General features: G+C 53.5%; 1 protein-coding gene across 1 annotated transcript in view; it reads left to right on the forward strand.

Annotated features, from left to right (window-relative positions):
• MYO1H (myosin IH) overlaps window positions 1–9323 on the forward strand; it is a 32979-nt gene extending 23656 nt beyond the window's left edge. Inside the window, exons 24-31 of the mRNA XM_054392925.1 lie at window positions 344–503; window positions 1458–1541; window positions 3797–3890; window positions 4701–4756; window positions 5214–5349; window positions 6101–6168; window positions 7054–7151; window positions 9167–9323. Coding sequence (XP_054248900.1) covers window positions 344–503; window positions 1458–1541; window positions 3797–3890; window positions 4701–4756; window positions 5214–5349; window positions 6101–6168; window positions 7054–7151; window positions 9167–9323 — 853 coding nt within the window. The remainder of the gene's footprint in view (window positions 1–343; window positions 504–1457; window positions 1542–3796; window positions 3891–4700; window positions 4757–5213; window positions 5350–6100; window positions 6169–7053; window positions 7152–9166) is intronic.
• Window positions 9324–14426: the final 5103 nt, after the last annotated feature.

The raw sequence follows: 14426 nt of genomic DNA on the forward strand, positions 1-14426 counted from the left end.
TTTCTGCTTAGCTTATACTGAACCCAAGGGATCTCCAAACCAGTCCCTTCTGTGCCTGTCCATTCTCTTCATACATGGTCCCATGATCCTCCAGCTCCCCTTCCTCAAACCCACCTCCTGTGCAGTAGAGCTGATCTTGGCTTTCCAACCCCAGAACGCTCAGCTTGGTCAACCACACCTGGAAAACCATGGCAGTGTTTGGAATATCCTGGAGTTTTAAGAGGTGACAGTGTAGCTGAGTGAACACCCATGGTCTCCCAAGCTGCTGGGTGCCTTCTGTGGCTTTAATGTCCATTTATTTCTGAAGGCAACCTGTGAGTTGTGCTCTGGGTGTGTTCTGTAGGTTCATAAATGGCTTCATCAATCGGAAGAAACCTCTTTGCCCAGAGAACATTGAATTTGTGAGGCTTGTGCAGTACAACTACCTGATCAAGCTGAGAGACCACCTTCCAAAGAACGTCCTGGACAAGAGCTGGCTCCAACCTCCTTCCATCCTGGAAGAGGTGAGGGTTGGTTCAGCCTTGGGGTGAAGATGGCTTCTGTCCTGTGAGCGATGAGCTCCTTCTGTTTTATCCTCTCTTCAAGCATGATGGCAGAACTCTGGAAGATCCTGAGGAGGAAGCTGGGGTGGGAGGAATGATGTTGTTTGTTTCCAAGGGAAAGGAGAGAGGTCCATGCTGCTTTTTCAAGCAATAGAAAAGGAGATGCACTGACAGAAAAGTGAGCTCCTGAGCCCCATTAGAGGCAAAATTAATCCCAGGGTGTTTGAAGCTTGCAGCACAGACAGACCTGCAGCTTGGCATCTTGTTTTGGGCTGTGGCAGGATGGGTGATCTCTCTGCATGAATTGGACAACATCTGAGGCCACATCTGTGTACAGTTTGAGGTCCCCAGTTCAACAGAGACAGGGAATTACTGGAGAGAGTCCAGTGGAGGCTCCAAAGATGATGAAGGGCTTAGAGCATCTCTGTGAGGAGGAAAGGCTGAGAGCCCTGGGGCTGGTGAGCCTGGAGAAGAGCAGCCTGAGAGGGGATCTGAGCAATGCTCAGCAAGAGCTAAAGGACTTGTGGTGTGAGGGTGCTGGAGCCCTGGAGCAGGCTTCCCAGAGAGGTTGTGGAGTCTCCTTCTCTGGAGAGCTTCCAAACCCCCCTGGACATTGTGATCCTGGGCAAGCTGCTGTGGGTGCCCCTGCTTGAGCAGGGTGGGGTTGGACTGGATGATCTCCAGAGCTCCCTTCCAATCCCCACCATGCTGGGATTCTGGGGTTCTCAGGCAGCAAAGCTGTTTCTAGGTGGGTCTATGGGCTGGGAGAGTTCAGATGGATTGTAACTGGATGTTAAGAGCAGGTTGCACCAGGTCAGTAGTTAGGACTTGTGTTAGGACTGAGCAGGAGCTGGTGGCATTGCTTCACTACATTAAAAATATATTTTTTTTTTTGCTTTCCTGTTGTTCATGTAGGTATCTGAGATGCTACAGAACATGTGCATTAGGAACCTTGTAAGGAAATACTGTCAGGGTGTGCCTGCTGAGAGGAAAGTGCAGGTAACTACTAGGAGGAATGCAAACGTGGGAGTTCAACCACCATGTGCACATCTGAGATCCAGACTGCACCTTCTGACAGACCTCTGCTCCTCTCACTGAGGTTGGGGCCAGGTCTTTGTATTGGTGGCCCTTGCAATGTGCAGAGCAGCTCTCCTACAGGCACATGGGTCTGAGTCTTATGGCATTGAAACTGCACTTCAGATATGGTGAAAAGATCCAGAAGGAGGACACATCTGTGGGACCTGTTTAGTCCCTAATGCTCTTTTAGTTGCACTACAAGAGTAACCTGAAGATGCTGAGGGACATGCGTTGGGGGTGCCTGTAGGTGTGGGAGCTGAGGGACGTGGGTTGGGGGTGCCCTGTAGGTGTGGGAGCTGAGGGACGTGGGTTGGGGGTGCCTGTAGGTGTGGGAGCTGAGGGACGTGGGTTGGGGGTGCCTGTAGGTGTGGGAGCTGAGGGACGTGGGTTGGGGGTGACTGTAGGTGTGGGAGCTGAGGGACGTGGGTTGGGGGTGCCTGTAGGTGTGGGAGCTGAGGGACGTGGGCTGGGGGTGACTGTAGGTGTGGGAGCTGAGGGACGTGGGCTGGGGGTGACTGTAGGTGTGGGAGCTGAGGGACGTGGGTTGGGGGTGACTGTAGGTGTGGGAGCTGAGGGACGTGGGTTGGGGGTGACTGTAGGTGTGGGAGCTGAGGGACGTGGGTTGGGGGTGACTGTAGGTGTGGGAGCTGAGGGACGTGGGTTGGGGGTGCCTGTAGGTGTGGGAGCTGAGGGACGTGGGTTGGGGGTGCCTGTAGGTGTGGGAGCTGAGGGACGTGGGTTGGGGGTGCCCTGTAGGTGTGGGAGCTGAGGGACGTGGGCTGGGGGTGACTGTAGGTGTGGGAGCTGAGGGACGTGGGCTGGGGGTGACTGTAGGTGTGGGAGCTGAGGGACGTGGGCTGGGGGTGACTGTAGGTGTGGGAGCTGAGGGACGTGGGTTGGGGGTGACTGTAGGTGTGGGAGCTGAGGGACGTGGGTTGGGGGTGACTGTAGGTGTGGGAGCTGAGGGACGTGGGTTGGGGGTGACTGTAGGTGTGGGAGCTGAGGGACGTGGGCTGGGGGTGCCCTGTAGGTGTGGGAGCTGAGGGACGTGGGCTGGGGGTGCCCTGTAGGTGTGGGAGCTGAGGGACGTGGGCTGGGGGTGACTGTAGGTGTGGGAGCTGAGGGACGTGGGCTGGGGGTGACTGTAGGTGTGGGAGCTGAGGGACGTGGGCTGGGGGTGACTGTAGGTGTGGGAGCTGAGGGACGTGGGTTGGGGGTGACTGTAGGTGTGGGAGCTGAGGGACGTGGGTTGGGGGTGTCTGTAGGTGTGGGAGCTGAGGGACGTGGGTTGGGGGTGCCCTGTAGGTGTGGGAGCTGAGGGACGTGGGTTGGGGGTGCCCTGTAGGTGTGGGAGCTGAGGGACGTGGGTTGGGGGTGCCCTGTAGGTGTGGGAGCTGAGGGACGTGGGCTGGGGGTGACTGTAGGTGTGGGAGCTGAGGGACGTGGGCTGGGGGTGTCTGTAGGTGTGGGAGCTGAGGGACGCGGGCTGGGGGTGCCTGTAGGTGTGGGAGCTGAGGGACGTGGGTTGGGGGTGCCCGTAGGTGTGGGAGCTGAGGGACGTGGGCTGGGGGTGCCCGTAGGTGTGGGAGCTGAGGGACGTGGGCTGGGGGTGCCCGTAGGTGTGGGAGCTGAGGGACGTGGGCTGGGGGTGCCCGTAGGTGTGGGAGCTGAGGGACGCGGGCTGGGGGTGACTGTAGGTGTGGGAGCTGAGGGACGCGGGTTGGGGGTGACTGTAGGTGTGGGAGCTGAGGGACGCGGGCTGGGGGTGACTGTAGGTGTGGGAGCTGAGGGACGCGGGTTGGGGGTGCCCTGTAGGTGTGGGAGCTGAGGGACGCGGGCTGGGGGTGCCCTGTAGGTGTGGGAGCTGAGGGACGCGGGCTGGGGGTGCCTGTAGGTGTGGGAGCTGAGGGACGCGGGCTGGGGGTGCCCTGTAGGTGTGGGAGCTGAGGGACGTGGGCTGGGGGTGCCTGTAGGTGTTGGATTAATGGTTGGACTTGGTGACCTTGGAGGTCTTTGCCAACGCCAGCAGTTCTGTGTTGGAGGAAGAGCAGTGTGAGTTGGGTCATCTGCTCTACAGGAGTGACAGGATGATGTTGTGCAGTCACAGTGCCCATGTCACAACTGCTGGTGTTACTGCTGGAGAAACCTCACAACTCAAGGCTGTTCCTTCTCCACAGCTGGAGCAGAAAGTGGTAACAAGTGCTGTTTTCAGAGGGAAGAAGGAAGGCTACCAGCAGAGCATAAACCAGCCCTTCATGGACACCAGGCTGAGTGAGTACACCACAAACCCCTGCAGGACTTGGCCTTGTGCTCCTTGCTCAGGAGAAGTCTGTCTGACCAAACAGATCCAGTTTCTAAGATAAACTCCCCCCTGATGGAGGTTGTTTTGGCCTCATCGTTTCAATTTCCTTGCCCTGCCAGTGACATTCAATGGGACAATCAGTGCCAGGTTGTCCTTTGGCACTGTCCCTTGAATCCCTCTTGGGACTGAGAGCCAAAAACCCAAGCAAGATCCTTGGTGGGATTCACCAGGACCCACTCTTGCTGTGCTGGGTGGAGCAGGGAGGCTGAGCAGGGTTGTTGCAATGCTGGTTGTGGGGATCCAGTCTGGACTGGAGCTGCTGGGAAGCAGAGTTGGGAATCTTGGGAGTCCACCTTGGCTGGTATTACATGCATGGAGGTCATGAGAGGGAAGTTGTAGTGGTGCAGTGGCATGGTGAGGGGTCTGGGAGGCTGGGCTGGGTGCAGTGGTACTGGTGTGGGAGTGAAATGCAGGACCTGCTACTGGAACCTCTGGGAAAGGTTCATCTGGAGCATAGTGTGGAAGGGAAAATGCTCTGGGTGGTTCTCAGCAGGGCCAGAGCCTGAACCAAGAGCAGACCCAAGAACAGCTCAGTCACCCCCACTGCAGTGGGGCTGGGAGGACCTGGAAGTGAACAGCCTCAGATTAGAGGGGGGAATGCCAAGGGGACAAAGACTGATGGGATGAAGACCATGAATGGCTTTCTCTGGTGGTTTGCTGGTGAGAGTGGTGGCCATCTGCCACCTAGGCTCACTTTACCTTTCTGGTTTGCTCTGCAGAAGAGAGTGATATAAACCCCAAAGTGCTGCAGCTCATCCAGGGTGAGAAGATCAAGGTAAGGGAAGGAGAGCTGCAGCCCTCAGCCCAGCTTCACTGGAGCCCTGGAGCTGGCTGCTCACAGACTGGGTGATCTGTGACAACTGATACTGCCCTGCAGCCATGGCTATGTGGCAGAGCAGGCTGACAGCAGGGTGTTTAATCTGGAGACAGGGCTCAGAATGCACCTGGACAACAATTGATTTACCATTCCTTTGAATAAAAGCCCCAAAAGCTTCAGCAACCCAGTCTGGGCTGAAATGGGCAGAATTGGAGGTGTGTGCTCTGCCCCTCCCATGGCACAGAGGGCACGGGTGAACCACCTTCCCCCAGCATGGCTCTGCCATCTCAATCTCCAAGTCTAAAGCAACCAGGCCACTCCAAGCAGAGGCTGGGAGCTGCTGCTGGCAGCTGGGGGTCTGCAGCCATGGAGCCTGAGGGAGCAAGGAAAGCTGATTCCACCTGATTGTTTTCAGTACGTGACCCCCGTGATCAAATACGACAGGAATGGGTTCAAAGCACGAGAGAGGCTCCTTGTCCTCACCCAGTCCTCAGCTTGTGTGGTGGAGATGGCCAAGATCAAGCAGAAGATAGACTACAGCACTCTGAAAGGTACTGGTGGGAGGCAGTGTGGGACTTCCCTTCCTGCCTGGGGTGGGTGGGTGTGTGTGTGATGGATGAAGTCACCTTCAAGAGGCAGCTTGGATGAACTTGGATGAATTCTTCATAGCAGCAGCTTTGTGGCACTTTGAAGCAGGGTAATGACTTTCTCCATGCTTAGTGAGGGACAGAGGCCCTCTTTGGGACTTCTCCAAACAACAAGGCCAAGAGGATGATCAGAGGGCTGGAGCACCTCTCCTAGGAGGAGAGACTGAGAGTTGGGGCTGTTTGGTCTGGAGAGGAGAAAGCTCTGAGGTGATCTTATTGTGTCCTTCCAGTATCTGAAGGGGGCTACAAGAAAGATGGGGAGGGACTTTTTAGGATATCAGGGAGTGATAGGACTAGGGGGAATGGAATGAAGCTGGAAGTGGGGAGATTCAGACTGGACATAAGTTCTTCACTATGAGGGTGGTGAGAGCCTGGAATGGGTTGTCCAGGGAGTTGGTTGGGACCCCATCCCTGGAGGTGTTTGCAGCCAGGCTGGATGAGACTCTAGAAAGCCTGCTCTAGTGTGAGGTGTCCCTGGCCATGGCAGGGGGGTTGGAACTGGCTGATCCTTGAGGTCCCTTCCAACCCTGACTGATTCTATGATTCTAAGTCAGGGCTGGAGTCACTTCTGCAGGAGCATCATCCTGCTGCTGGCAGGTGATGGTAGTGATGGCATGGAAGTGCCTCTCCTCTAATTGCTGGAATTCTTTTGCAGGTATTTCCACCAGCAACCTGAGTGATGGGATTGTAGTCATTCATGTCCCTGAGGACAACAAACAGAAGGTAGGAAACCATAATATGGCTTATGTGAGCTTTGGTTAGAAGCAAGGGTTTGCAGATGACACTGCTAAGATCTTCCTATGAGATACTGGGCTGACACCATTACTGATGTCTGCTAATTACTAGTGGCTGCTAATTTTGTTATCAGATAGATCTTTCTATTTCTGCTGTCTCACCATGAAAGCTTCAGCTTCCCTTTCTGTTTGTTTTTTTTTTGGGTTTTTTTTTTTTTTTGAGCCAAAGTTGCTCAAAATCCTAACTAGAATCATGGAATGTGTTGGGTTGGAAGGGACCCTCAAAGGTCATATAGTCCCTGCAGTCAGCAGGGACATCTCCAACTAGATCAGGCTGCCCAGGGCCACACCAGTCTGATCTCTGAATGTCTCCAGGGATGGAGCCTCAACCACCTCTCTGGGCAACCTGTCCCAGTATTTCACCACCCTCACTGTGAAGCACTTCCTTCTGATGTCCAACCTAAACCTCCCCTGCTCCAGCTTCAAACCATTGCCTCTTGTCCTGTCACCACAGGCCCTTTTGAACAGTCCTTCCCCAGCCTTTCTGCAGGTCCCCCTCAGATACTGAAATGAAGCTCTAAGGGTCTCCCTAGGGCTTTCCTTTCTCCAGACTGAGTAACCCCAACTCTCCCAGCCTGACAGTCCCTGGAAGGGGATGTTTGATGATCCAAGCTCAGACATGACTGCAGTGACTGCTGTGTAGTCCCTGGTCACTTCCACCCAGCCACAGCTCTGGTGTTAGGAAGGAGTTTCTCTGCAAGCACAGCTGCTGCATGGGGTGACACCACACAATCATTATGTTGGAAAAAACAAAACACCCCACAGCCCTCTGAGATCACCAGATGATTTTGTGCCTCTGACTTCTTGTTCCCAGGGAGATGCAATACTTCATTGTGAGCACATCTTTGAGACAGTCACCAAACTCTGCATGCTGGCCAATAAGCAGAACCTGGTTAAAGTTGTGCAGGGAAGGTAAGGAAGGAATTATAGACTCATTGGAAAAGACCTCAAAGGTCGTCAAATCCAATTATCAACCCAACACCACCCTGCCCACCAAACCATGGTCCAAAGTGAGGTTGGGTGGGTAGTGTGCTGGCTGTATTTCATAGCATCCACTGGCTTGGAAGGGACCTCTAAATCTCATCTAGTCCAACCCTCCTGCAGTCAGCAGGGACATGCCCCAATTAGATCAGGTTGCTCAGAGCCCCATCAAGCCATTTCATGGAAGAACTTGCTTCCAAAACTCAGACCTGGACTACTCAGGTCAAAACTGTTAACATCATGGGGCCCTAACTGGTGAGGTCTGTTGCAGTAGCATGGTTGGTTTTGTTGCTTCCTTTCATAAGCAGGAGAAACAAAACGGGATGCACTGGGATGAGAAAATGTGTTAATCATTCAATTTCCTCTGCTAATGAAGCTTGTTTCCATGCTGGTCATGGTGGCACCTTGCTAGGTGTGCTGCTCTGCTCCAAGAACTGCCTGTGACCCATCTGCCTAAACTCCAAACTTGTTTAGTGTCACAGAATTGTTTGGGTTGGAAGGGACCTTCAAGGTCATCTGTTTCCAAGCCCCCTTCCATGGGCAGGAACACCTCCCACTTAGACCTGGTTGTTCAAGGCCTCATCCAGCCTGGGCTTGAACACTTCCAGGACTGGAGCGTCCACAACCTCCCTGGGTACCTGTTCCAGTGCCTCACTGCCCTCAAGGGGAACATCTTCTTCCTAATCTCAGTCCAGCTTCCAGTTTGAAGCCATTACCCCTTGTCCTGTTGCTGTCCCCTGGATCTCCCTCCCCCCACCTTTCCCTCCTGTTCCAAGAGAAATGGGCAAGTCCTTACTCCAACCATGCTCTTTGGGCCTTATCTCAGACTTCAAAAACACTTGCTCCAGGCTTCTGCTGATGTGACCTGAGTGTGAGGTTATGGGTTTAGTGGTTTCACAGCAGATCTCATTAGCACCAGCACAGCAAAGCCTGCTAGGGCTCAGCCCCTGGGTCACTTCAGGATAAACACTGCACCCCATGAGAGACTGAGAAGGCTCCAAAATGTGATGACTGAGCACAGGAACCTTCTCAGTCACCAGCACCAGGCTCCCTAAAAGACTGAGAAGGCTCCAAAATGTGATAAGGAACCTTCTTAGTCACAGCACCAGGCTCCCTAAAAGACTGAGAAGGCTCCAAAATGTGATGGTTGAGCACAGGAACCTTCTCAGTCACAGCACCAGGCTCCCTAAAAGACTGAGAAGGCTCCAAAATGTGATGGTTGAGCACAGGAACCTTCTCAGTCACCAGCACCAGGCTCCCTAAAAGACTGAGAAGGCTCCAAAATGTGATGGTTGAGCACAGGAACCTTCTCAGTCACAGCACCAGGCTCCCTAAAAGACTGAGAAGGCTCCAAAATGTGATGGTTGAGCACAGGAACCTTCTCAGTCACAGCACCAGGCTCCCTAAAAGACTGAGAAGGCTCCAAAATGTGATGGTTGAGCACAGGAACCTTCTCAGTCACAGCACCAGGCTCCCTAAAAGACTGAGAAGGCTCCAAAATGTGATGATTGAGCACAGGAACCTTCTCAGTCACAGCACCAGGCTCATGGCAGGTGGATGCAGCCTGTCTCCCCAGTCTCTACATGAATTGGAAGTGGCATGTGAAACCTGGACTCTTCTGCTCCAGCTTTTGTCTCTGGCCTTTGTGTTTGAGCTGTAATTAGATTCTGTGTGCTGTGTGGCTGTCTCCAGGTCAGCTCTGCTTATCTTCCAGTCCTTAATTGCACCAGGAAAATTCAAATGCCTGGCCCAGGCAGGCACACTCCATTCATCAAACCCTTCTGGGCTGCGTGCTCTAATGCAATTGTTGAGGACATCCACCTAAGCTGGAGGGCTCTGATCTTCTCATCTAATGAGATTTGGCACAGGAACAGGAATTAAGAGGGCTTAGAGCAAAGCCTGCTGCAAGGGAAGCACCTCCTGACTAATTCTGTCTGTGCCCGCAGCCTGCGGTTCCGCATCGGCTCTGGGAAGGAAGGGACAATGGTGTTCACTGTTGGGCAGGAGCCTCAGGTCTTCAAAGCCAAAAATGGACAACTAACAGTGGTAAGGCCTCATCTAAGCACTGGGAAGATCATAGAATTCCAGTATGGTAGAGGTTGAAAGGGAGCTCTGGAGATCACCCAGTCCAAGCCCTCTGCTCAAGCAGGGGCACCCACAGCAGCTTGCACAGGACTACCATGTCCAGGTAGGTTTGGAAGCTCTCCGGAGAAGGAGACTCCACAACCTCTCTGGGCAGCCTGCTCCAGCACTCTCACAGCAAAAGAAATTTCTCCTCCTGGGTTCCAGATTGTGCTCATTGCCCTTTGTCCTGTCCCTGGGTACCCTGAAGAAGTCCATCCCCATCCTCTTGCTCCCTGTACTTCAGCTCTTGTTGAGCATTGAGAAGATTCCCTCTCGGGCTGCTCTTCTCCCAGCTCTCTCAACATCATCTCCACAGGGAGGTGCTGTACACATGACCTGTGCTTTCTCCTTTAATCCTCAACCCCTGCAGAGAGCACCCCTGAGCTCCAGCCAGGGAGGTCTTGGTTCCTCTTACAGGGCAGAGAGGTGCAGGACATGACCCAGCCAACACCTACCTCTGTCAGATGATGCACAGCAGATGGTCCTTGTGTTGGGAGTTGCAGCTACTCACCTCACACATGGAGTCTCTGCCACTTGCTCTCAAGCTGGCAGGGGGATAGGAGGCAGAGCTCTCTCCTGGGTTGGTTGTTGAGAGCACTTAGCCCGAGGCCAAATCCAACCTGCGCCTGCAAAACGAGGACTTGGCTGAAATCTGCCACCTCTTGTTGCCTCCCGCAGCCAAGTTATTTCTGAAATCAATGGAGCAAAAGCTTTTTGTGTCACCCAGGCAGGCTGTTGGAGAAGGAAGGAGCTCTCTGCCCCAATCCTGGGTCAGGATCTGACTGAAGGGAGAAAGCATTCTGGCTCTGGCTGTAGCTGTAGTAAACAGGGAAGCTTTGCCTCTGTCCTTGCTCCTCAAGGTCAGGCAGGGAGGTGCTAAACCTGCCCCCAGCTGCTCCATGGCACCTGTGGCTGGAGGAACAAGCACAGATGAAGGTCTTTGCTGCTTCATGGACAAGCTCAGGGTGTTGGGTCCTGTTAGCTGTGACAGCTCCATGCTGAGGTGTGACACCCCCAGGGCACTGCTCAGCTGTCCTTGCAGCCTGGAGTTGTCTTCACATGCCAGCAGTCAAACAGGGCCAACACAACCTCTTCTCCTGCAGACAGGACAGCTCAAGAACATACCACTGGTGCCTCATTTAATGGCTGCTTCCTCTTCTCACCCCAGGTGTCAACCCAGATGGCCTCTTGATGAGAAACAGTTCCACTGGCCTGGCCAGGAGCAGCAGAAAGGAGCCTGCAGGATGAGACCAGCACTCACATTTCCCCTGGGATCTCTGATGCCATAGGGCTGCTGTGATTTGACAGTGTGCTTGCATCTTTTAGGCTCTTTTTTTTTTTTAAATAGCTTAAAACTATTAAAGCTTTAGCTCAATAAATCCTCTTCTGTTGCTGCAACACTCCAGTGAGCACAGAAGCTCCTTCTACACTCACAGGGAAACATTTTAAACCAGAAGCTGCAGTTCCACAGGTAGAAATGTCCACCTCTGTGCGCTCAGGGAGAGCTCAACAGGGCCAGGAAGGATTAAAATAGAAGCAAAAAAAGAAGCTTCTCTGGCTCTGCTTTGAGTCCCAGCTCAGCAGAAGTGCATCAAGTGCAGGTAGATGAAGGTAACTCTGGTCTGAAAATAGCTTTTCTCTCTTGGTAGAGCCTTTGAAGCCAGCAGCCAGTCCTTCAGCACGTGGAGGGGAGGCTAAATGGAGCAGCAGGGCTGGTGGTGATGGTTTTCTTGGTCATCAGCACATGAAGCAGGTCACCTGGAAATTTCAGTGAGCTGCTTCCATGGGCAAGATCTTTGCTTTGTTCTCCTTGTGCAGTGGAAGCCAAACCAGAAATGATGACCCCAAGCACCTCCTCTTAAAGAGGGAGGTGCTGGCTTTGAGCAGTCCAGGTCAGAAGACAGCTGTCTCCTGCTGCTGAGGAACCTTCACCTCTCTGCCCAGAGCTGACTCTGCTCTCTCCAGTGTGGTAGGCACTGCTGGTTCCTCAGGGTGCACTTGGGGCAGCTACAAGGGGCTGGGGGGAGGACAGGAATTTTCTCTGCTGCTTCCTGCCTGCAACCTGTAGCTGTCCCACCACTGCCTGTGCTCTTAGTGCTTACTCTGCTGCCTCATGTTGAGGCAAACTCATGCAGCCCTTCTCCAGCTGAAAGCTGCAACCTTGGCTGGCTGGCTGCCCTTCAATGCTGGGCTCTGCAGAGTGCTGGAAGCCAGGCCACTGGTGCCTCTGCCCTGAGCAGTGCCAGGAGGTGACACTACCAGCTGGGGGCAGAAGGGATGATGCCTGGTGTTTCATCCTTTCAAGTTCCCTCCAGCTCTGTGGCCCATGAGGAGGGCTTGCTTCCAACAAGTAATAAAGTGACTCGAGTGTAAATATGAAACATCTTCTAATTTATTGTGTTATATTAAAAAAAAAAAAGTACATATTGCAAACATCAACCATAGACTGAATCCAGCTGAAGCTTTGTTTCTGCAGAAGTGGGAGGGAATGATTGTACAGAACAGATGAAATTGCTGCTCTTCTCCATGAAATGGAACGACTCAAACACTTGAAAGGTTCTGCCCACCCTTTGCTCCAAGGTCAGATGGGAGGCTGGAGTCTCTGACCACCAGGTGAGATCCAAAAGCTGCAGCTGCAAATGCAGGAGCAGCTGCTTTGGTGCCACAGCCACACTGATAGAGGTGGGAGCAAACACCCAGGTAAGGAGCTTGAAGCTGGTGGTGGCTCCTGCCTTGATGGTGCAGCCCTAACACTGTAATGAGCTGCAGACTTTTAATCCAGCTCTTCCTTTCTATCTTTTTGGACAAAATCTCTTCCCCAAGTAAGGTTTGAGCCAGCTCTGCTCTCCTGTCCTTCCTGGTGTCTGCACAGCCAGCTCTGTGCTCCCTCTTAACCTTGGGCAGTGCCAGCTCACCTCCAGAGCTGCCCTGGACCCCACCTTCACCCCAGAGCTGGAGAGCAAAACCCTTTACAGTAAAAAGGCTCAGGAGCTGAGAGCATTTGTGCAATGACATTAACCAAGTCTCCCCCCAGCCCAAGGCCAAGTGCCCAGCAGGCAAAGGACCTTCTGCCCCAGCAGCAGCAGCACACCAAGGGTTAGGGCAGGAGTGTGGTAAGGCACAGTCTGCCCTTAAATCCAGCAACAAAACTGAAACTCTCCTGGAGTGACTGAACTCAACCACCAGCTCCAGGCATAACTGCAGAGAGCTTACAAACCATCAGCTCCTGGTTTTTAACAACTTAAGTCTGCAAAACCCCAACGACGGAATCCTGAAGCCAGTTAAGAATCTATTTACAGAGAAGTTAATCACAGAGATGTGACCTGGTGGGTGCTTAGCACTGTCACCTCCTGGAGCTCAACCTGCTCCTGCCCCACAGCATGAGGCTGGGTGCTGGAGCCTTCCCAGTGTGGGGAAAGGGGGGAGCTCAGCACTGCTGAGGATGATGATGGCCTGTCCCTCCTCTCTCACAGGAGAAAGCAGTTCCCTAGAGCTAAAGGGAGTGGAGTTTGCTGCAGGACTCTCCCTGTGGCCTACAGGAAGGGGCTGGGGTTTCCCTTTTCCCTGCTGACCCTGGCAGGAGCACAGGGGGAGGGTTGAGGCACAGGAATCTGACTGAAGGGCTTCACAGAGCACTGAATCCAGGTCTTGTGCAGGGCACCAGCTCTTAGAGCTGCCTAGAAACAGCTGAGGACGGTGTCAAAGTTCAGAGTGCTGGAGAAAAAGAAGGACTTCCTTTCCCTCCTCCCCAGCTTATCCCAGAGGGAAGGGGAGAAAGGAGAGGCACTGAGTCCTTCTGGGTCCTGCCCCAAGCCCAAAGTGTGTTGCAAACAGGTGTAAGTACAGCTCTAAACAGAACCTGGAACTGCCAGGACAGAGCAGAGCAAAGCTGCTGAACTGCAGGAGAGGGAGTTACTGCAGAGCTCCTCCATCAGTAGCTGAAGAAGGAAGAGGAGATGGGAACAACAACCAGACACCAGCTGCCTGTAGCTTAGAAAAGTCTTTGGTTACTAGAAAGATGACCCAGCCTGACTTTGAAACTGTTTTAGCTTTACTTGATGATTCAAAACTGCCCCTTGGTGCTCCACATGAGCCTCTCCAGACAAGCTGGATGGAGGTGGGGGGTAACTGCCCCATGAAACAGAGGGGAGTGGAGGGTGAGGTGCCAACACCTTTGTGTTGTAAAGTGTTAATGTGCCACTAGCAGCCCTGAGCCAGGAGCAGGAATCCTTGCAGCAGGAAGCTGGGCAAAGGCAAATAACCAAACCTCCATGAGGAAGGAAAGCTGGAGCTGCTGCCCTGGTGGAGGGGTTTGCTTCCTCTGGAACATCAGCCAGTAGGTATTCCAGATGAAAACCCTCCCCTAGGGCACAGCACCATGGTGTGGGCTCAGCCTGACTGCCCCTCTCAGGCTCCCTCCAGCACGTTTCTCTCCCCCTCACCTCAGGCTTTGTAACACCAACCCTCAGAGCTGTGGCTCTGCTCAGCCTCCTTTCCCCTCCAGTCCTACTGCATAATCTTCCACCAGAACCATTACTGGACTCCAGAGCAGGCCCCCAGGGAGCAGGAGGTAGATAAAACAGTCATTTAGAATAGAAAAGTACTCTTGAAAAGTAGGCTGCAGGGGGCTTCTCCACACACAACACTCTAGAGCTCTGCCCTTCCACACACAGCTGCCACTTCTGAAAAGACCTGGAATGCACTCAGGACAAAGTCAAACAAGGAATAAGCTGCCTCTGGGCCACTGCCCTCTCCTCTCCCCCATGGCTCACAGCAAGACAAACGCTCCTGCATCACTTACAGAGCTGAACCAGCATCTGAAGCACAGCTTCCCAACCTGCAACAGGACAGAAACAAACTCCCCAGCCAAGACCTGGGGTCACACACGTGTTCTAAGCCCTACCTGACAGCAACACCACCCTAAGTAAAAAAAACAATCAATCAGACACAATTTCCTCCCCAGCCTCTTTTTGGAGGCATTTTAGACATCTTCCACCCTTGAACTGCAGGAATAAAAAGCAGGGGGTGGGTGAGTCTCCAACGTTCAGTGCTGCAAAAGCTCCATGCACCCTTCAAGGAGCA

Source organism: Indicator indicator, chromosome 26 (genome assembly GCF_027791375.1).
Source record: "Indicator indicator isolate 239-I01 chromosome 26, UM_Iind_1.1, whole genome shotgun sequence".
In the NCBI taxonomy this organism is placed as follows: Eukaryota; Metazoa; Chordata; class Aves; order Piciformes; family Indicatoridae; genus Indicator; species Indicator indicator.